This window comes from Bombina bombina, chromosome 5 (genome assembly GCF_027579735.1).
Source record: "Bombina bombina isolate aBomBom1 chromosome 5, aBomBom1.pri, whole genome shotgun sequence".
NCBI classification, from domain to species: Eukaryota; Metazoa; Chordata; class Amphibia; order Anura; family Bombinatoridae; genus Bombina; species Bombina bombina.
This window is the reverse complement of record NC_069503.1, coordinates 705,781,748-705,803,306: the sequence shown is the minus strand read 5'-3', so window position 1 is coordinate 705,803,306 and position 21,559 is coordinate 705,781,748. Positions and strand designations below refer to the sequence as shown.

At 39.3% G+C, this 21,559-nt stretch overlaps 1 protein-coding gene across 1 annotated transcript in view; it reads left to right on the top strand.

The window, feature by feature from the left end:
* Nucleotides 1-1,148: 1,148 nt before the first annotated feature.
* Nucleotides 1,149-21,559, top strand: part of SLC35B3 (solute carrier family 35 member B3) — a 168,471-nt gene continuing 148,060 nt past the window's right edge. Inside the window, exon 1 of the mRNA XM_053714730.1 lies at nucleotides 1,149-1,275. Within this exon, the coding sequence (XP_053570705.1) occupies nucleotides 1,187-1,275 (89 nt within the window). The 5' untranslated portion in view covers nucleotides 1,149-1,186. The remainder of the gene's footprint in view (nucleotides 1,276-21,559) is intronic.

Here is a 21,559-nt window from a genome sequence, read left to right as displayed (position 1 = left end):
GTTAGGTTTTATTTTACAGGTAAATTTGTCTTTATTTTAACTAGGTAGTTATTAAATAGTTAATAACTATTTAGTAACTATTCTAGCTAGTTAAAATAAATACAAACTTGCCTGTAAAATAAAAATAAACCCTAAGCTAGCTACAATGTAACTATTAGTTATATTGTAGCTAGCTTAGGGTTTATTTTATAGGTAAGTATTTATTTTAAATAGATATTATTTAGTTAATGATAGTCATTTTTATATAGATTTATTTAAATTATATTTAAGTTAGGGGGTGTTAGGGTTAGACTTAGATTTAGGGGTTAATAACTTTAATATAGTGGCGGCGACGTTGGGGGCGGCAGATTAGGGGTTAATAAATGTAGGTAGGTGGTGGCGATGTTAGGGACGGCAGATTAGGGGTTAATAATATTTAACTATTGTTTGCGAGGCGGAAGTGCGTCGGTTTAGGGGTTAATATATATAGTGCGATGATGTCCGGTTCGGCAGATTAAGGGTTCAAAAATTTATTTTAGTGTTTGCGATGTGGGGGGGGGGCCTCGGTTTAGGGGTTAATAGGTAGTTTATGGGTGTTAGTGTACTTTTTAGCACTTTAGTTAAGAGTTTTATGCTACAGCGTTGTAGTGTAAAACTCTTAACTACTGACTTTAAAATGCGGTACCAGTCTTGACAGGAGAGGGTCTACCGCTCACTTTTTGGCAGACTCATAATACCGGCGCTATGCAAGTCCCATTGAAAAAAGAGGATACGCAATTTACGTAAGTGGATTTGCGGTATTTCCAAGTCTGGCCAAAAAAGTGAGCGGTACACCTGTACCTGCAAGACTCGTAATACCAGCGGGCGTTAAAAAGCAGCGTTAGGACCTCTTAACGCTGCTTTTTAAATCTAACGCATAACTCGTAATCTAGCCGATAGTTTGTATAAAAATATTTGATGCCAAAAGAAAGCCCCATTTATCCTCTAAAATATATAAGTATTGGTGCACTTAATGTGAAAGAGGTAAATAATGGCTGAAAAAACATATATTTCAAATTATAGGTTTTGTTGTCGTTCAGAACTTGAACAATTGGCTTTGTCCTAAAGAGGTTAATAAATATTTAAATATGAACTGGTTTGTGCAGTTTTCAGAAATAAAGGCGTGTAGCCAAAGAACTAGAAAGTGAATCATCACTCTCATGTAAAAATGTCTTCTGAAGATATAAAACCATCTCATGAAAACAAGGATCCTGAAAATAGCCACAGCAACTATCTACAAACAAGGAAAAATGAAAGGTATTTTTACTTTATTATGACATATAAACAGATTTCATTTCTTTGCATTGCATGTGCTTTATTATCAGATTAATATCAGCTTTAAAGGACGTTGTAGAGCAAAAATCACATTCTCTAATCCGTTAATGCAAATACTGTATAGGCCCAGATTACAAGTGGAGTGCTTCTGATAGCTCAGGGTGCACTATCAATATCATGGGCCTGCGCTATGAATAACACACAATCTAGTATTACAAGTGAATGGTTAAAAAGTTAAAATAGAGAATGTTTAGAGCGGCCAAATCATTTTAGCACACCCTATACTTTCAATGGATAGCTAATAAAGGCCTAGTTTTCATTGATGTGGTAAATTTTGGAAACTGGTGATAAAAACATTTATCTTCATAAAAGCCTATGGAGAATTTTTATGTTACGACTAGCTAGGCCAAACCTGAAGTGTTAGGACTGCAATAAAAGTACATGAAAAACAAAATAAAGTATTTTTTATTTATATAGAGTGCATACAAATTTAAACAATTTCCAATTCACTTCAATTATCAAATTTGCTTCCTTCTCTTGGCAATCTTTATTGAAGAAGCACTTACCCGGAGCTAGCTAAACACATCAGATGAACTAATGACAAAATGCATATTTGTGCAGCTACCAATCAGCAGCTAACTCCCAGTAGTGCATTGCTGCTCTTGAACCTACCTAGGTATGCTTTTCAACAAAGGATTCCAAGTGAACAACGCTAATTAGACACCTGAAGTTAAGGAGAGAGCTGTTTAAAATTGCATGCTCTATCTGAATCATGAAAGTTTCATTTTGAATTTACTGTCCCATTAAGGACTGCTGAGTAATATTTTGAAACCTTACGGGCCACATTAAAATACATGGATACAGACAAATAATAATATACTTCCTAAAAATGTCCAGTGACACAGGGCCTGATTAAGTTAAGGGTGCAGTGAACCTCTATCTGCTGTTCTTCTCCAGAGATGGTTCTTAAGAGTTTTCGCCATCATGTTTGTCTACCACCTGAATTCCCCAAAACATTTTTAGTTCTACTTTTTTGTAGGGCTACAAAAACTATGGCACATATTCATAGTTTTCCTTTTTCCTACCGGCCACAAAAGCTAGTGCAGAGAGTAGCATGTTGCTCAGTGGCCGTCATTTGGCCATCCCTAGCTTATACTACTGTCACTCTGGGAAATTGTGAGTTAATGCACTAATGGGTTGCCTTTTCTCTTTTGTCCTTTAGTTTCTTTGATCTACACTCTACCATGCAGGTGCTATTTAAAGAACAACTTTGGATCTTTTGAACTTGTATTTAGCATTCCATTTTGGAAAATAGAACAGTGAAAATTTTTAATAGGTAACGGTTGTTGGAACAGATACAAAACACATAGGCCTAGATTTAGAGTTTGGCGTTAGCCGTGAAAACCAGCGTTAGAGGCTCCTAACGCTGGTTTTAGGCTACCTCCGGTATTTGGAGTCACTCAAAAAAGGATCTAACGCTCACTTTTCAGCCGCGACTTTTCCATACCGCAGATCCCCTTACGTAAATTGCTAATCCTATCTTTTCAATGGGATTTTTCTAACTCTGCTATTTAGAGTCGTGTCTGAAGTGAGCGTTAGAATTCTAACGACAAAACTCCAGCCGCAGGAAAAAAGTCAGTAGTTAAGAGCTTTCTGGGCTAACGCCGGTTTATAAAGCTCTTAACTACTGTACTCTAAAGTACACTAACACCCATAAACTACCTATGTACCCCTAAACCGAGGTCCCCCCACATCGCCGCAACTCGATTAAATTTTTTTAACCCCTAATCTGCCGACCGACAACTACGTTATCCTTATGTACCCCTAATCTGCTGCCCCTAACACCGCCGACCCCTATATTATATTTATTAACCCCTAATCTGCCCCCCACAATGTCGCCGCCAGCTACCTACAATAATTAACCCCTAATCTGCCGACCGCAAAGAGCCGCCACCTACATTATAGCTATGTACCCCTAATCTGCTGCCCCTAACACCGCCGACCCCTATATTATATTTATTAACCCCTAATCTGCCCCCTCAACGTCGCCTCCACCTGCCTACACTTATTAACCCCTAATCTGCCGAGCGGACCGCACCGCTATTATTATAAAGTTATTAACCCCTAATCCGCCTCACTAACCCTATAATAAATAGTATTAACCCCTAATCTGCCCTCCCTAACATCGCCGACACCTAACTTCAAACGTTAACCCCTAATCTGCCGACTGGAGCTCACCGCTATTCTAATAAATGTATTAACCCCTAAAGCTAAGTCTAACCCTAACACTAACACCCCCTAAATTAAATATAATTTTAATCTAACGAAATTCATTAATTCTTATTAAATAAATTATTCCTATTTAAAGCTAAATACTTACCTGTAAAATAAATCCTAATATAGCTACAATATAAATTCTAATTATATTATAGCTATTTTAGGATTAATATTTATTTAACAGGTAACTTTGTATTTATTTTAACCAGGTACAATAGCTATTAAATAGTTAAGAACTATTTAATAGCTAAAATAGTTAAAATAATTACAAATTTACCTGTAAAATAAATCCTAACCTAAGTTACAATTAAACCTAACACTACACTATCAATAAATTAATTGAATAAAATACCTACAATTACCTACAATTAAACCTAACACTACATTATCAATAAATAAATTAAATACAATACCTACAAATAACTACAATGAAATAAACTAACTAACATAAGAAAAATATTACAACAATTTTAAACTAATTACACCTACTCTAAGCCCCCTAATAAAATAACAAAGCCCCCCAAAATAAAAAAAATGCCCTACCCTATTCTAAATTACTAAAGTTCAAAGCTCTTTTACCTTACCAGCCCTCAACAGGGCCCTTTGCGGGGCATGCCCCAAGAAGTTCAGCTCTTTTGCCTGTAAAAAAAAACATACAATACCCCCCCCCAACATTACAACCCACCACCCACATACCCCTAATCTAACCCAAACCCCCCTTAAATAAACCTAACACTAAGCCCCTGAAGATCATCCTACCTTGTCTTCACCTCACCGGGTATCACACCGATCCGTCCTGGCTCCGATATCTTCATCCAACCCAAGCGGGGGCTAGACATCCACTGAAGAAGTCCAGAAGAGGGTCCAAAGTCTTCATCCTATCCGGGAAGAAGAGTAGATCCGGACCGGCAACCATCATCTTCCAAGCGGCATCTTCTATCTTCATCCGATGAGGACCGGCTCCATCCTGAAGACCTCCACCGCGGACCCATCTTCATCCGGCGACGTCCAACTGAAGAATGACGGCTCCTTTAAGGGACGTCATCCAAGATGGCATCCCTCGAATTCCGATTGGCTGATAGGATTCTATCAGGCAATCGGAATTAAGGTAGGAATATTCTGATTGGCTGATGGAATCAGCCAATCAGAATCAAGATCAATCCAATTAGCTGATCCAATCAGCCAATCAGATTGAGCTTGCATTCTATTGGCTGATCGGAACAGCCAATAGAATGCGAGCTCAATCTCATTGGCTGATTGGATCAGCCAATCGGATTGAACTTGATTCTGATTGGCTGATTCCATCAGCCAATCAGAATATTCCTACCTTAATTCCGATTGGCTGATAGAATCCTATCAGCCAATCGGAATTCGAGGGACGCCATCTTGGATGACGTCCCTTAAAGGAACCATCATTCTTCAGTTGGACGTCGCCGGATGAAGATGGGTCCGCGGTGGAGGTCTTCAGGATGGAGCCGGTCCTCATCGGATGAAGATAGAAGATGCCGCTTGGAAGATGATGGTTGCTGGTCCGGATCTACTCTTCTTCCCGGATAGGATGAAGACTTTGGACCCTCTTCTGGACTTCTTCAGTGGATGTCTAGCCCCCGCTTGGGTTGGATGAAGATATCGGAGCCAGGACGGATCAGTGTGATACCCGGTGAGGTGAAGACAAGGTAGGATGATCTTCAGGGGCTTAGTGTTAGGTTTATTTATGGGGGTTTGGGTTAGATTAAGGGTATGTGGGTGGTGGGTTGTAATGTTGGGGGGGGGGTATTGTATGTTTTTTTTTACAGGCAAAAGAGCTGAACTTCTTGGGGCATGCCCCGCAAAGGGCCCTGTTCAGGGCTGGTAAGGTAAAAGAGCTTTGAACTTTAGTAATTTAGAATAGGGTAGGGCATTTTTTTATTTTGGGGGGGTTTGTTATTTTATTAGGGGGCTTAGAGTAGGTGTAATTAGTTTAAAATTGTTGTAATATTTTTCTTATGTTTGTAAATATTTTTTATTTTTTGTAACTTAGATCTTTTTTATTTTTTGTACTTTAGTTAGTTTATTTCATTGTAGTTATTTGTAGATATTGTATTTAATTAATGTATTGATAGTGTAGTGTTAGGTTTAATTGTAGGTAATTGTAGATATTTTATTTAATTAATTTAATGATAGTGTAGTGTTAGGTTTAATTGTAACTTAGGTTAGGATTTATTTTACAGGTAATTTTGTTATTATTTTAACTAGGTAACTATTAAATAGTTCTTAACTATTTAATAGCTATTGTACCTGGTTAAAATAATTACAAAGTTACATGTAAAATAAATATTAATCCTAAAATAGCTATAATATAATTATAATTTATAGTGTAGCTATATTAGGATTTATTTTACAGGTAAGTATTTAGCTTTAAATAGGAATAATTTATTTAATAAGAGATAATTAATTTCGTTAGATGTAAATTATATTTAATTTAGGGGGGTGTTAGTGTTAGGGTTAGACTTAGCTTTAGGGGTTAATACATTTATTAGAATAGCGGTGAGCTCCAGTCGGCAGATTAGGGGTTAATAATTGAAGTTAGGTGTCGGCGATGTTAGGGAGGGCAGATTAGGGGTTAATACTATTTATTATAGGGTTAGTGAGGCGGATTAGGGGTTAATAACTTTATTATAGTAGCGCTCAGGTCCGCTCGGCAGATTAGGGGTTAATAAGTGTAGGCAGGTGGAGGCAACGTTGTGGGGGGCAGATTAGGGGTTAATAAATATAATATAGGGGTCGGCGATGTTAGGGCAGCAGATTAGGGGTACATAGGGATAATGTAAGTAGCGGCAGTTTACGGAGCGGCAGATTAGGGGTTAATAATAATATGCAGAGGTCAGCGATAGCGGGGGCGGCAGATTAGAGGTTAATAAGTGTAAGGCTAGGGGTGTTTAGACTCGGGGTACATGTTAGAGTGTTAGGTGCAGACGTAGGAAGTGTTTCCGCATAGCAAACAATGGGGCTGCGTTAGGAGCTGAACGCGGCTTTTTTGCAGGTGTTAGGTTTTTTTTTCAGCTCAAACAGCCCCATTGTTTTCTATGGGGGAATCGTGCACAAGCACGTTTATGAGGCTGCCCGCTTGCGTAAGCAACTCTGGTATCGAGAGTTGAAGCTGCGTTAAATATGCTCTACGCTCCTTTTTTGGAGCCTAACGCAGCCTTTATGTGGACTCTCAATACCAGAGTTATTTTTATGGTGCGGCCAGAAAAAAGCCGGCGTTAGCTTCTCGGGTCGTTACCGACAAAACTCTAAATCTAGCCGAAATTGATTAAGGGCCAGTTTGGTCAAAAACAATGCAGTTTTTAATAGGGATATACATCCATTTAATTAAGATGAAATCTTTTAAGAAACAGTTCTGCTGTTTACAATTTCTATGCATCCAGTATTAGCAGGCACTCTGTAAGTTTGTGAAGCAATAAATATAGCTAATCATTTCAAATACATTTAGAAGGACATTTAAAATGAACTTCTGATACAAAAGATTCTGTTAACAGTCATCAATGTTAGGTTGCAGGCTGCTTGGACCATTATTAATCAGCTGTTCATGTTCCACGTGCCCAAACCAGAAACAATAAAATAAAATAGGACTTACTGTATGTATAATTCATTTTGATAATAACAAATTATCTAATAGATAAATATATAGATATATAGAGGTATAGATATATACTGTACCAAAAAAGATCAGATATATTTAGAATAATTTTTTGATGAATAAATAGAACATATTCTTCTATGTGAAGAACACTGGAATGTGAGATATTGATATTTTCATGTCGGGTTTGCGCAAGAGTAATTTGTTTTTTTTTTTCCCTCCATTGACTTCTATAGGGGAATACATGAATTTGCACAAGATATTCTAAGTTTGGCTTTTTGCTCTCTTCGGGTTAGTGCCAGAGCAAAAACAGTTTACTTTCAACTAATAATACGAGTGCAACCCGACGAGCGCAAAAAGCTTACTTCTAGTGCAATTAACGCTCGAGCAGAAGTGTTAATTAGCACTCCACTTGCAATCTGGTCCAAAAGACTTTGGTGGATCGAAGCTAGCGGTGATGATTTAGAGGTGCAGTTTGGACGTTTAGCCTATTTGAGATTGGATATATTTTATACTGAATGTATCGACTCACTTCTAGTAAGTGTAACTTTTTATATGTGCATTAAATTGTTTTTGAAACCACCTTGATTTGGAGTTTGCGCAGTCTTTCAGCCCCCTTGTGTATTTCAGCTCATCGTGTATCTAAACATTCCCCCTTCCTTTACCCAAGACATTTCCAAAAATATTAATTCCTTCACTTATTTTGTATCATATTCACTATTGTAACCTACTCATAAGTGGTCTCTCAAAATCTCGCCTAGCCCCACCTTTAATCTATTATGAATGCCTCAGCTAGACTCATCCATCTAACTCTCCTATCCACGTCAGCTGCTCCTCTCTGCAAGACTTCTCCCGTGTATATCCTGCCCTACAAAACTGTCTTCAACCTTGTAAGACTTCAGATGCTCTTTGAAAACCTACCTATTCAGTGAGGATTAACACCTCTCCCCAATAGTTATTCTTCATCCTAGCCAACTAAATAAATCAGAACTCCTTATCTCACTGCTGCAACTACAAGCTACCACAAATTATATGTCTCCCATCTTTAACCCTTAAATTGTTTAACCTTTGTATTGGGCCCTCCTCTGCTTGTATTTGGTTTTGTTTAGTCTGCTTTATGTATCTGTTTTTCTTTTAACTTGAAACTCTGGTAGTATATACCCTTACTTATGTACCCCCATTTTATGTACCCAGTACCAAGGAATTTCTCAGCATTTTACAAATAAACGTTAAAAATATATTCTTGCAGTTAGTTTTTCTATCTTGATATCAATCACTAGCACACCTTGCTATCTTGACAGTTCTTGGTTCAAATCGTGGCATTTCTAGCTTAAAGGGACATAATAAAAAAAAATATCCCCTAAGCATCTCTATGTAGAAAAAGGAAGATATTTTACCACAAAATGTCTTCAGATCACCAGAGTAAGTGCTGTGTAAACAGTTATACTTCAGCTTCAGTCCAGCTGCAAGTCTAAAAAAAAAAAAAACAATAGCCAATCAGCATCAGCAGTGCTGAGGTAATGCTTTGCCTTTGCTGTGATCTCATGAGATTTCACTTTAATATAATCAGATTTCTTAGAATTTACTTAAATTGAATAAGAAAATAACATGACTGTGCCTGCACATTCCAGATGCTCATTCCCTTGCAAGTCCTGTGACAAGCATCCAGACTGGCTGCTTTTAAGGGACAGTAAACGTTCAGAATAATGTTATATAATTCTGCAAACAGTGCGGGTATATATAACATTATTTTAGCGGTAACTTAAAAAATTAAAAGTATTTGCAGATTTTGAAATGTAAAGTTGGACTCTGCTCCAGGATCTACTGAGTGGGTCTTGGATATCCAAAGTGCTTTGTGGGCTTGCTGGCTAGTAACAGCACGACCGGTCTGGCTATTGTAGCTCACTCCCGCTCTGGTCTAATAGTATTTTTGAAGTTACTGTTAAAATAATGTTATATAATTAAGCACTGTGTGCAGAATTATATAACATTATTCTGAACGTTTACTATCTCTTTGTCTCTTTACAGTGTGGTGTGAATACTTTGTAAAAAATGAAGATATTTTACCTCAAATTTCCTAAGATATCTTCAGATGATATTTTCTAGTCAGCTTTTTACAGCTATGCTGCATCACTTTTATATGCTTCAACATTCAGGTATCATGTCCCTTTAACTATTTTACTCAGCATTTCTCAGGCTCAATTTGATGTTACAACAAGAAGCACTTCTGGCAACCCAGCTATGGTTTTCAGTTGTGATGTGATTTCTGCTTTCTGCTTTCTGCTACCTCCACTGGAGGGCAAAATTTCAGCCACGAATGCAGTCTCCCTCACTGACAATTGCACTTTAAATTATTTAACTTTTTATAAATCGGTATATACCTTTGTTAATTAATTATTATTCTGCAGATTCTGCGCCTTGTTGTGGGCTATTTCTAACCCTAAATACAGCCATTACGGCAAAGTACATTTTTCCTCCAGATAAACAGCAGTGTCACTCTTTCTCTTTCACTACCTCGCAACAAAAACAGAATTTATGCTTACCTGATAAATTACTTTCTCCAACGGTGTGTCCGGTCCACGGCGTCATCCATAACTTGTGGGAATATTCTCTTCCCCAACAGGAAATGGCAAAGAGCACAGCAAAAGCTGTCCATATAGTCCCTCCTAGGCTCCGCCCCCCCCAGTCATTCGACCGACGGACAGGAGAAAAAAAGGAGAAACCATAGGGTGCCGTGGTGACTGTAGTTAAAGAAAGAAATTTATCAAACCTGATTAAAAAAACCAGGGCGGGCCGTGGACTGGACACACCGTTGGAGAAAGTAATTTATCAGGTAAGCATAAATTCTGTTTTCTCCAACATTGGTGTGTCCGGTCCACAGCATCATCCATAACTTGTGGGAACCAATACCAAACCTTTAGGACACGGATGAAGGGAGGGAGCCAATCAGGTTACCTAAACAGAAGGCACCACGGCTTGCAAAACCTTTCTCCCAAAAATAGCCTCAGAAGAAGCAAAAGTACCAAATTTGCAGAATTTGGCAAAAGCGCGCAGAGAAGACCAAGTCGCCGCCCCACACATCCGATCAACAGAAGCCACATTCCCAAAGGCCCACGAGGAAGCCACAGCCCCAGTAGAGTGAGCTGTGATTCGTTCGGGAGGCTGCCGTCCGGCAGTCTCGTAAGCCAATGGATTGTTGCTTTTCAGCCAAAAGGAAAGAGAGGTAGCAGTAGCTTTTTGACCTCTCCTCTTGCCAGAATAAACGACAAACAGAGAAGACGTTTGTCTGAAATCCTTTGTTGCTTCTAAATAGAACCTTAAAGCACGGACTACATCTAAATTATGTAACAAACGTTCCTTCTTTGAAACTGGATTCGGACACAAAGAAGGCACAACTATTTCCTGGTTAATATTCTTGTTGGAAACAACCTTTGGAAGGAAACCAGGTTTAGTACGCAAAACAACCTTATCTGAATGGAACACCAGATAGGGCGGATTACACTGCAGAGCAGACAACTCAGAAACTCCTCCAGCAGAAGAAATAGCAACCAAAAACAGAACCTTCCAAGATAACAGCCTGATATCCATGGAATGCAGAGGTTCAAACGGAACCCCTTGAAGAACTGAAAGAACTAAATTCAGACTCCAGGGAGGAGTCAAAGGTCTGTAAACTGGCTCGATCCTGACCAAAGCCTGAACAAAAGCTTGAACATCTGGCACAGCTGCCAGTCGTTTGTGTAACAAGACAGATAAAGCAGAAATCTGTCCTTTCAGAGAACTCGCTGATAATCCCTTATCCAAACCTTCTTGGAGAAAGGAAAGGATCCTAGGAATTTTAATTTTACTCCATGAGAATCCCTTGGATTCACACCAACAGATATATCTTTTCCATATTTTATGGTAAATTTTTCTAGTTACAGGTTCTCTGGCTTGTACCAGAGTATCTATCACAGAATCCGAAAACCCACGCTTAGATAAAATCAAGCGTTCAATTTCCAAGCCGTCAGCTGGAGAGAAACTAGATTTGGATGTTCGAATGGACCTTGTACTAAAAGATCCTGTCTCAAAGGTAGCTTCCATGGTGGAGCCGATGACATATTCACCAGGTCTGCATACCAAGTCCTGCGTGGCCACGCAGGAGCTATCAAAATCACTGAGGCCCTCTCCTGTTTGATCCTGGCTACCAGCCTGGGAATGAGAGGAAACGGTGGAAACGCATAAGCTAGGTTGAAGGCCCAAGGCGCTACTAATGCATCCACTAGAGTCGCCTTGGGATCCCTGGATCTGGACCCGTAGCAAGGAACCTTGAAGTTCTGACGAGACGCCATCAGATCCATGTCTGGAATGCCCCATAATTGGGTCAACTGGGCAAATATCTCCGGGTGGAGTTCCCACTCCCCCGGATGAAATGTCTGACGACTCAGATAATCCGCCTCCCAGTTTTCCACTCCTGGGATGTGGATCGCAGATAGGTGGCAGGAGTGATCCTCCGCCCATTTTATGATTTTGGTCACTTCTCTCATCGCCAGGGAACTCCTTGTTCCCCCCTGATGGTTGATGTAAGCAACAGTCGTCATGTTGTCTGATTGGAATCTTATGAATCTGGCCTTTGCTAATTGAGGCCAAGCCTTGAGAGTATTGAATATCGCTCTCAGTTCCAGAATGTTTATCGGGAGAAGAGACTCTTCCTGAGACCATAGACCCTGAGCTTTCAGGGAGTCCCAGACTGCACCCCAGCCCACTAGACTGGCGTCGGTCGTGACGATGACCCACTCTGGTCTGTGGAAGCTCATTCCCTGGGACAGGTGATCCTGGGTTAGCCACCAACGGAGTGAGTCTCTGGTCTTCTGATCTACTTGAATCACTGGAGACAAGTCTGTATAGTCCCCATTCCACTGTTTCAGCATGCACAGTTGTAATGGTCTTAGATGAATTTGCGCAAAAGGAACTATGTCCATTGCTGCAACCATCAACCCTACTACTTCCATGCACTGAGCTATGGAAGGTCGTGGAACAGAGTGAAGAACTTGACAAGCGTTTAGAAGTTTTGACTTTCTGACATCTGTCAGGAAAATCTTCATTTCTAAAGAATCTATTATTGTCCCCAAGAAAGGAACTCTTGTCGACGGAGACAGGGAACATTTTTCTATGTTCACCTTCCACCCGTGAGATCTGAGAAAGGCCAGAACGATGTCTGTGTGAGCCTTTGCCTTTGAAAGAGACGACGCTTGTATCAGAATGTCGTCCAAGTAAGGTGCCACTGCAATGCCCCTTGGTCTTAGAACCGCTAGAAGGGACCCGAGTACCTTTGTGAAAATCCTTGGAGCAGTGGCTAGCCCGAATGGGAGAGCCACAAACTGGTAATGTTTGTCCAGAAAGGCGAACCTTAGGAACTGATGATGATCTTTGTGGATAGGAATATGTAGATACGCATCCTTTAGATACACGGTAGTCATAAATTGACCCTCCTGGATTGTAGGTAAAATCGTTCGAATAGTTTCAATTTTGAACGATGGCACTCTGAGAAATTTGTTTAGAATCTTTAAATCCAGAATTGGTCTGAAGGTTCCCTCTTTTTTAGGAACTACAAACAGATTTGAGTAAAACCCCAGTCCTTGTTCCATGTCTTCTACACAATGTAAGAATGCCTGTCTCTTTATTTGGTTTGAAGATAAGTGAGACATGTGGAACCTTCCCCTTGGGGGTAGTTCCTTGAATTCCAGAAGATAACCCTGAGAAACTATTTCTAGTGCCCAGGGATCCTGAACATCTCTTGCCCAAGCCTGTGCGAAGAGAGAGAGTCTGCCCCCTACTAGATCCGGTCCCGGATCGGGGGCTACTCCTTCATGCTGTTTTAGTAGCATCAGCAGGCTTCTTGGCCTGTTTACCCTTGTTCCAGCCTTGCATCGGTTTCCAAGCTGGTTTGGTCTGCGAAGCATTACCCTCTTGTCTAGAGGCTGCAGAGTTGGAGGCCGGTCCGTTCCTGAAATTGCGAAAGGAACGAAAATTAGACTTATTCTTGGCCTTGAAAGGCCTATCTTGTGGGAGGGCATGGCCCTTACCCCCAGTGATGTCTGAGATAATCTCTTTCAATTCTGGCCCAAAGAGGGTTTTACCCTTGAAAGGGATATTAAGCAATTTTGTCTTGGAAGATACATCCGCTGACAAAGACTTTAGCCAGAGCACTCTGCGCACCACAATTGCAAACCCTGAATTTTTCGCCGCTAATCTAGCGGTCTATAACCTCCTCATACGGAGTCTCTCTACTGAGCGACTTTTCTAGTTCCTCGAACCAGAACCACGCTGCTGTAGTGACAGGAATAATGCACGAAATAGGTTGCAGGAGGTAACCTTGCTGTACAAAAATCTTTTTAAGCAAACCCTCCAATTTTTTATCCATAGGATCTTTGAAAGCACAATTATCCTCGATAGGAATAGTAGTGCGTTTGGATAGGGTATGAAACTGCCCCCTCGACCTTAGGGACTGCCTGCCATAAGTCCTTTCTGGGGTCGACCATAGGAAATAATTTCTTAAATATAGGAGGAGGGACAAAAGGTATGCCGGGCTTCTCCCACTCCTTATTCACTATGTCCGCCACCCGCTTGGGTATTGGAAAAGCGTCGGGGTGCACCAGGACCTCTAGGAACTTGTCCATCTTGCACAATTTTTCTGGAATGACCAGGTTGTCACAATCATCCAGAGTAGATAGCACCTCCTTAAGTAGTGCGCGGAGATGCTCTAATTTAAATTTAAATGTCACAACATCAGGTTCTGCCTGTTGAGAAATTCTACCTGAATCAGAAATTTCCCCATCTGACAAAACCTCCCTCATGGCCACTTCAGATTGGTGTGAGGGTATGACAGAGCAATTATCATCAGCGCCCTCCTGCTCTACAGTGTTTAAAACAGAGCAATCGCGCTTTCTCTGAAATGCAGGCATTTTGGATAAAATATTTGCTATGGAGTTATCCATTACTGCCGTCAATTGTTGCATAGTAACAAGCATTGGCGCGCTAGAAGTACTAGGGGTCTCCTGCGTGGGCAAAACTGGTGTAGACACAGAAGGAGATGATGTAGAACTATGTCTACTCCCTTCATCTGATGAATCATCTTGGGCAACTTTACTATCTGTGGCAGTACTGTCCTTACTTTGTTTGGACGCTATGGCACAATTATCACACATATTTGAAGGGGGAGACACATTGGCTTCCATACATACAGAACATAGTTTATCTGAAGGCACAGACATGTTAAACAGGCTTAAATTTGTCAATAAAGTACAAAAACCGTTTTAAAACAAAACCGTTACTGTCTCTTTAAATTTTAAACAGGGCACACTTTTTTACTGAATATGTGAAAAACTATGAAGGAATTGTTCAATTTTAACCAAATTTTCACCACAGTGTCTTAAAGCATTCAAAGCATTGCACCCCAAATTTCAGACTGTTAACCCTTAAAATGAGGAAACCGGAGCCATTTACAGTTTTAACCCCCTTACAGTCCCAGCTCCAGCCTTTGCTGCGACTTCACCAAACCCAGGGGAGTATACGATACCAAATGAAGCCTTCTAGGAACCTTTTCAACTACTTCCAGACCCACACACATGCAGCTGCATGTACTGCTCTCAAAAGTAACTGCGCAGTAATGGCGCGAAAATGAGGCTCTGCCTACTACAGAGAAGGCCCTTCCTGACTGGGAAGGTGTCTAAACCAGTGCCTGACGTAAAAAAACGTTCCCCAAAGTTATAAAGTGTGAATTTCAACATCAAACTGTATAAAATGCCCAAATAAAGCAATCGATCTAGCCCATAAAAGTGTCTACCAGTTTTATAGCCCATATTAAGCCCTTTATTCTGTTTGAGACTAAGAAAATGGCTTACCGGTCCCCATGAGGGGAAAAATGACAGCCTTCCAGCATTACACAGTCTTGTTAGAAATATGGCTAATCATACCTTAAGCAGAAAAGTCTGCCAACTGTTCCCCCAACTGAAGTTATCTCATCTCAACAGTCCTATGTGGGAACAGCAAACGATTTTAGTTACTGCTGCTAAAATCATACTCCTCTCACAAACAGAACTCTTCATCTTTTTCTGTTTCAGAGTAAATAGTACATACCAGCACTATTTTAAAATAGCAAACTCTTGATAGTAGAATAAAAAACTACAACTAAACACCACATACTCTTCACCATCTCCGTGGAGATGCTGCTTGTTCAGCGGCAAAGAGAATGACTGGGGGGGCGGAGCCTAGGAGGGACTATATGGACAGCTTTTGCTGTGCTCTTTGCCATTTCCTGTTGGGGAAGAGAATATTCCCACAAGTTATGGATGACGCCGTGGACCGGACACACCAATGTTGGAGAAACAATAAATATTACATGGGCATTATTATATGAGAACTGCGAATATGTACGGCCATTTAAAAATGCCAATAGAGATTAATACAAGAATTAGGCATTTCCAGACAACTTATTTGCATGTATTAAAGACTTACTTCTTACATGATTTGTAGAGAAATCATGCCTGTTTAACCACTTATGAAATCAGGGGCAATGGGAGCATGCATAGGGGAGGGATAAATGCAGGTCAACACAAATTAAATTATAGCCATATTAGCAGTGATACCATAACCATTATTTTCACAAACTGAAAGATATTGCAAAATATATCTAATGGAATTTAAAATACTAAGGAGATTCATTGTAAGCTGTATATGTGCATATATTCAGTAGTATTTATTTTTTTGTACTTCCCAAGAAACTGGATAAAATCTGCTGCTGAAAAAAATCTCCACCTCCAACAATGTAGGCCATATTTTCCACATATAATATAACTTATGCACTTTTAATTATTGGATTTCTGATTTATTGCATATGTGACTAAATTGTATTTGCTTTTTTAATACAACAAATAGAACACTCCATACTTTATGCCAAAGCCATTGCATTGGAGGACAAAACACATTTTATTATCTGATAGTTGTATTCATCTTGAAGTGTCTCATTATAATAACATTAAATTCTAATTTTCAGAAAGTAGTCATTTACTTCCACTCAATATAAAATTAAAAAATAGATTATCTAATTGCATATTGCACTCAAACATTTAAGATTCTAATAACAGACGAGTGAAATTTAATTTACTCTATTTTGTATCTCAAAAAAATTTGTTTTATAGATTACAGCTTACATTACTTGTATTATGCTGGGTCTTTTTAACAGCAAGAAAAGCATATATTACCTATCTATTAAAGCATTGTTACACAAACTTACTCTCAAACATTCCATTGCTTTTGTTCAGATCTGCGCTGCACACATAAAAAAAGGTTTCAGACTCAGAGCAAAAGAACAAAAACTGATCCACTAGTAGGTGCACAAAAGATGTTTTCTATTTTACTGTATCTCAGAATGAAGGACATTGCTGCTTACAGAGTAGTTCATTTAAACCAGGATACTAAAACACTGGCTCAAAAAAATGTATGTACATAATCTATTCAGTTTGTGACTAATGGTTTCTCTCTTGTGAATGACACTCAGGAATTTATTCAACATACTGAGACGGCATTGTGTGCTTCATAGGGTTCCCACCTTTAGTTCAGGCCAAACCTGAACACTCTTGCACTGTGCACAGCAAAAAAATGTGCATGGTACACACTATGGCCTCTAGTTATCAAGCCGTCAACCTCAAATACGTTGGAATTCCGCAGCGTATTTGTGGCGAAGCTGATTCGCTTTAGTTATCAAGCCCTACACACCGGCAAAAGTAGAATTTAGTGACGTAAGCTTCGATCCGCCGGACTCAGTCCGACACAGATCGATTCTTACGTCACTCCAGATGTTCCAAACACAAATTCGGCACAATCTGACTACTTTTGCTAGTTATCAAAAAACTAGCAGGTACACTTGGCACTTTTCCGGCCCAGCGTACCTGGTTTTCAATCCGCCGCCCTGGAGGCGGCGGATCCCATAGGAATCAATGGGAGTCTGACCATAGCGAAAGTTCATGTTCGCTGCTGCCCGACATCCCATTGATTCCTATGGGAGCTGTCTACACATAACGCCCTAACATGTACCCCGAGTCTAAACACCCCTAATCTGTCCCCCCCTACACCGCCGCAACTAAATAAATGTATTACCCCCCTAAACCGCCGCTCCCGGAGCACACCGCCACTCTAATAAACTTATTAACCCCTAAACTGCCGCTCCCGGACCCCGCCGCCACTCTAATAAATATGTTAACCCCTAAATCACCGCTCCCAGACCCCGCCGCAACCTACATAATACCTATTAACCCCTATCCTGCCCCCCTACACCGCCGCCACTATAATAAATTTATTAACCCCTATCCTGCCCCCCCTACACCGCCGCCACCTATAATACATTTATTAACCCCTATCCTGCCCCCCCCTACACCGCCGCCATCTATAATACATTTATTAACCCCTATCCTGCCCCCCTACACTGCCGCCACTATAATAAAACCCCTAAACCTAAGTCTAACCCTAACACCCCCTAACTTAAATATTAATTAAATACATCTAAATATTATAACTCTTATTAACTAAATTAATCCTATTTAAAACTAAATACTTACCTTTAAAATAAACCCTAATATAGCTACAATATAATAATTATATTGTAGCTATCTTAGGATTTATTTTTATTTTACAGGCAACTTTCAATTTATTTTAACTAGGTACAATAGCTATTAAATAGTTATTAACTATTTAATAGCTACCTAGTTAAAATAAAGAGAAATTTACCTGTAAAATAAAAACTAACCTAAGTTACAATTACACCTAACACTACACTATCATTAAATAAATTAATCCTATTTAAAACTAAATACTTACCTGTAAAATAAACCGTAAGATAGCTACAATGTAATTAATAATTACATTGTAGCTATTTTAGGATTTATATTTATTTTACAGATAACTTTGTATTTATTTTAGCTAGTTAGAATAGTTATTAAATAGTTATTAACTATTTAATAACTACCTAGCTAAAAGAAATACAAAATTACCTGTAAAATAAATCCTAACCTAAGTTACAATTAAACCTAACACTACACTATCATTAAATTAATTAAATAAGTTAGCTACAAATAGCTACAATTAAATACAATTAAATAAACTAACTAAAGTACAAAAAATAAAAAAAAACTAAGTTACAAAAAATAAAAAAAATAAGTTACAAACATTTCAATAATATTACAACAATTTTAAGCTACTTACACCTAATCTAAGCCCCCTAATAAAATAACAAAGCCCCCCAAAATAAAAAAAATGCCCTACCCTATTCTACATTAAAAAGTTAACAGCTCTATTACCTTACCAGCCCTTAAAAGGGCCTTTTGCGGGGCATGCCCCAAAGAAAACAGCTCTTTTGCCTGTAAAATAAAAATACAACCCCCCCCAACATTAAAACCCACCACCGACATACCCCTACTCTAACCCAAACCCCCCTTAAATAAACCTAACACTACCCCCCTGAAGATCATCCTACCTTTAGCCGTCTTCAGCCAGCCGACCACCGATGGAACAGAAGAGGACATCCGCAGCAGCTGAAGTCATCATCCAAGGGGCGCTGAAGAAGTCTTCCATCCGATTGAAGTCATCATCCAAGAGGCGCTGAAGAAGTCTTCCATCCGACTGAAGTCATCATCCAGGCGGCGTCTTCAATCTTCATCCATCCGGAGCGGAGCCATCTTCAGACGAGCCGACGCGGAGCCATCCTCTTCTACCGATGGACTAACGACGAATGACGGTTCCTTTAAGTGACGTCATCCAAGATGGCGTCCCTCGAATTCCGATTGGCTGATAGGATTCTATCAGCCAATCGGAATTAAGGTAGGAAAAATCTGGATTGGCTGATTCAATCAGCCAATCAGATTGAGCTTGCATTCTATTGGCTGATCGGAACAGCCAATAGAATGCAAGCTCAATCTGATTGGCTGATTAAATCAGCCTATCAGATTTTTCCTACCTTAATTCCAATTATTTTAGGATTTATATTTATTTTACAGGTAATTTTGTATTTCTTTTAGCTAGGTAGTTATTACATAGTTAATAACTATTTAATAACTATTCTAACTAGCTAAAATAAATACAAAGTTACCTATAAAATAAATATAAATCCTAAAATAGCTGCAATGTAATTATTAATTACATTGTAGCTATCTTAGGGTTTATTTTACAGGTAAGTATTTAGTTTTAAATAGGAATAATTTATTTAATGATAGTGTAGTGTTAGGTGTAATTGTAACTTAGGTTAGTTTTTATTTTACAGGTAAATTTCTCTTTATTTTAACTAGATAGCTATTAAATAGTTAATAACTATTTAATAGCTATTGTACCTAGTTAAAATAAATTGAAAGTTGCCTGTAAAATAAAAATAAATCCTAAGATAGCTACAATTATTAATAATATTGTAGCTATATTAGGGTTTATTTTAAAGGTAAGTATTTAGTTTTAAATAGGATTAATTTAGTTAATAAGAGTTATAATATTTAGATGTATTTAATTAATATTTAAGCTAGGGGGGTGTTAGGGTTAGACTTAGGTTTAGGGGTTAATAATTTTATTATAGTGGCGGCGGTATGGGGCGGCAGGATAGGGGTTAATAAATTTATTATAGGTGGCGACGGTGTAGGGGGGTAGATTAGGGGTTAATACGTTTAATATAGGTGGCGGCGGGGTCCGGGAGCGGCGGTTTAGGGGTTAAACAATTTATTTAGTTGCGGTGGGGTCTGGGATCAGCAGGATAGGGGTTAATAAATTTATTATAGGTGGCGGCGGTATAGGGGTGGCAGGATATGGGTTACTAGGTATAATGTAGGTGGCGGTGGGCTCCGGAAGCGGCGGTTTAGGGGTTAATACATTTATTATAGTTGCGGCGGTGTCCAGGAGTGGCGGTTTAGGGGTTAATACATTTATTATAGTTGCGGCGGTGTCCGGGAGCGGCGGTTTAGGGGTTAATAACTTTATTTAGTTGTGGGGGGCTCCGGGGGCGCCGGTATAGGGGGTAGAACAGTGTAGTTTAGTGTGGGTGCTTAGTGACAGCTTGTCAATAAAGCTGTCAAAAAGCCGAAGAGCAGCGAGATTGAATGAGTGATAACTATCACAGTCCGCTGCTCAACGCCCCGTGCTTGGTGCGCGGCTTTTTGACAGCTTTATTGATAACTTTGGAGAGCGTATTCAGGTCCGTGGCGGCGATGTGAGGCGAGCTTAGGCGGGCGTATTGGGGCCGGCGATGGGAGGTAAGTAGACACGTTGATAACTAGAGACCAATGTATAATAGCACATAAACATAAATTTCCACGCACATACTCACTCTCACACACACCATAACACTCTAACACACACACACATATACTCTCTCACACACACACTTTCTAACACACACAAAGAGACTAACGTTTTCACACACACTAACTCTCAAATACACTCACTCTTTCACACAGAAGAAGATACTGACAAACACAAAGACACACACTCTCACACATAGACATTTACACACACAGGCACACTCCCACACAAAGACACAAACACACACAAGAGAGAGATAACTGTAGGCATGTGCAGTGTGTTGCAAATGCACAGTCATCTTTTTTGGTTGTGGCTGTTTCCCACCAAACCTGGACATTTGCATGTCCGGACCGGACAGGGGGCCCCATGGCCTAAAATAATGTTCTAAATATAAGGATGCACTATAGTAATGACTAAAACAAGATGCATGATAAGACTTCTTCTTTATATGTAGGTGTTGTAGATGAGCAGACAATAAACAAATATAATTGTAATATCATTTGCATCTGAAGCCAGGGTTCATATGTCAGATACAATGCATAACAAATAGGAAAATAAATGGTGTAATAGCAAGAGGCTGACGCTGCAACACTGAAGGTTAAGCAATTTATTTCTGAGTATATAACAATGTTACAATGCACATTATATTGTGACTAAGTGATGTACAAAATCTGAGCAAATTAACCCCATAGTGACCACAGCACTTTTCAATTTTCTGACCGTTTGGTACCAGGGCTATTTTTACATTTCTGTGGTGTTTGTGTTTAGCTGTAATTTTCCTCTTACTCATTCACTGTACCCACACATATTATAAACCTTTTTTCTCGCCATTAAATTGACTTTCTAAAGATACCATTATTTTTATCATATCTTATAATTAACTATTTTTTTTTATAAAATATGATGAAAAAATGAAAAAAAAAAACACTTTTTCTAAATTTGACCCCCAAAATCTGTTAAAAATGTACAACCACCAAAAAACACCCATGCTAATTAGTTTCTAAATTTTTGTCCTGAGTTTAGAAATACCCAATGTTTACATGTTCTTTGCTTTTTTTT